The sequence below is a fragment of the Temnothorax curvispinosus genome, unplaced genomic scaffold (genome assembly GCF_003070985.1).
Source record: "Temnothorax curvispinosus isolate PA1 unplaced genomic scaffold, ASM307098v1 QBEX01001405.1, whole genome shotgun sequence".
NCBI lineage: Eukaryota > Metazoa > Arthropoda > Insecta > Hymenoptera > Formicidae > Temnothorax > Temnothorax curvispinosus.
In genome coordinates this window covers 30,322-32,485 of record NW_020211185.1, presented here as the reverse complement: position 1 = coordinate 32,485, position 2,164 = coordinate 30,322, and the positions used below count along the sequence as shown (strand labels likewise).

The following is a 2,164-nucleotide window of genomic DNA, read 5'->3' as shown; positions in this document are numbered from 1 at the left end:
ATCTCACAGTACAATGATACAAATTACCATCCACCTTTCAGAGCTCTTCACATGAAAGAGCATCCCGACTACAAGTACCGGCCGCGCCGGAAACCGAAGTCCCTGGTGAAAAAGGAGAACAAGTTCGGCTTCTCGATATCACCACTGATATCACCGGGCGACAGCTTGACCAATCTACCGCGCGGTCTTCTGCCGTCGTTGACGCCTCCAACGCATCATCTGATGCCGCACGAGGACCTGAAGATCCCGCGCTTCTTTCCGCCGTTCGCCTATCCGCTCTATCCGCTACAGCACAAACTGAGCGACGACTTCAACGGCGGCAAGCTGGCCGCCGATCTGGCCTTACAGGCCCTCTACACTGGCAATCCCTTTTATCCGAGCCACCAAACGATGTCCTGGCCGACGAGCCTGTCGGCAGCCGTCTGTCTACAACCCAACTGTAGCTGCCCGAGTCCGCCGAAGGAGTCCAAAAGACCGATTCCGTCGTCCAAGATGGACGACCCACCCTTTCCGAGCCCGGCGAGGGCCGACGACGACGCCGTCGTCGCGGAGCGAGAAGAATCCCGATACCGAAAGCTTGAAGTGGACTTCTCCACCAATCTGGAGAGTCATCATCAACATCATCATCATCATCACCATCATCATCAGGAGGACCGTTCCCAGGATCGCTTCTCTTCCTCTTCGTCCTCGTCGCCGCCCACGGAACAACTGGAGAGATCGTCGACGACGACGACAACGACGACATCGTCCTCGTTATCCTCGGCGTCGAGCGGCAGGGTCGACAGCGCTTTCTCCGTTCAGAGCCTGACGTCGACCTCCAACAGCTCGAATTCGAGCTCGCAGCGCGGACACGTCATATGAAGGCCGCTCCCGGTTCTCCCGGACTTAAACTTCCGGGGGAGCCTGATGCCGGCCGCGTGGCCGACTGCCGATTGGTGGCGAGTGGCCCCGATGCTCTCCCCGATCCCTCAAACGACAGTCGTGAACCTGAGCACCGGTGTCGTCAAGGAGGACCCCGTCCATTTCCAAGACGAGCAACAGAGGGGCTCGACTACCGTATCCAGGTCGCCGAGGAACGGCGTGCACATCGCCAATGTACAGTGATCTACTCGTCTATCGCCGAGCAGTTGTACGCTCTGGATGAACATTTCGGTATCTCGCGACCGGAAGTGAGCCAGTGCTATCCATGTAATTCGGATAAATCGATGAGAGCGCGCGCGTCACGCTCTCTCCTTTTAACGGAAAAACCTCTCGTTTTGTAGTTTAGAAATCTCATTCGGAGCAACGTAATCCGCGACTAGCGAAAAAACGACGCGTAGTACGGGTCGGAAAGTGCCCGGCCGAAAAATATCGGGATCGAGGAGTAGGCCGTATCGGAGAAATAGCTTCGCGACCGCAGGCCGAAGCTGGCGAAACAGAAACAGAAATCGATAACTCGGCTATACGGCCCCGAAATCCCACAAAGGATCGGGTGCAAAGGGTCCTCTCGACCGGATCGTGCACGCGAAGCTGGTTGCTAGAGGAGTCCAATTCTGATGAGATAACCAACCCTCTCACATGCCATATATTAGGAGGCGGGCGGGCGCGGGCGCGGGCGCGTTCGGGGGTAGACACGGTAGGGGGAAGGGAGGAAAAAAAAGCTCTTCTGACGGAGGCAAATCTCTTCTTTGAAACGCGGCCGTGCGAAATAAGCCTAAAACGTTCTGAATGCTAACGTAGAGACGCGCACGTACCCCGACGACGCGGTTTCGGTTGTATCTCGCGACCGGCGTCGCGCCGCGCCGCGCTGCGCCCGCTTTTCGCGAACGAAAGTATCGATACGGCGAAATGGAAGACGCGTGGGCCGCGTGGCTGACTCTGCGAACACGCGTCGACGCGAATCCTTTTCTAATATTACGGAAAGGCCAGAAAGACATTTTCGAAGGTTGTCAGATTTATTCCATCTCGCTAAAGGTTGATTTCGTCAATGTTGTCTGGTAGTTCGAATAATGAACAGGATTATGTTTTTCACTTTTCTCTAATTGCTTCGCGGAGCATAATTTACAACGTTGTACGTGTTTATTAATATTTTGGCAATTTAATTTATTGAGATTAAGAGGCTTATTCACCCTCACAGCTCGGTGAAGAAATGTAATTTGAAGAATGAATTGAATGAAATGTACAT

General features: G+C 54.3%; 2 protein-coding genes across 2 annotated transcripts in view; both read left to right on the top strand.

Moving 5' to 3' along the window:
• LOC112463208 (uncharacterized protein DDB_G0271670-like) overlaps window positions 1-898 on the top strand; it is a 2,357-nt gene extending 1,459 nt beyond the window's left edge. Inside the window, exon 2 of the mRNA XM_025029438.1 lies at window positions 10-898. Coding sequence (XP_024885206.1) covers window positions 10-861 — 852 coding nt within the window. The 3' untranslated portion in view covers window positions 862-898. The remainder of the gene's footprint in view (window positions 1-9) is intronic.
• Window positions 1-2,156, top strand: part of LOC112463219 (transcription factor Sox-14-like) — a 12,562-nt gene extending 10,406 nt beyond the window's left edge. The window contains exon 3 of the transcript XR_003041759.1: window positions 1,954-2,156. The gene's annotated coding sequence lies outside the window, so the exon portion shown is untranslated. The remainder of the gene's footprint in view (window positions 1-1,953) is intronic.
• The last annotated feature ends 8 nt before the right edge of the window (window positions 2,157-2,164 follow it).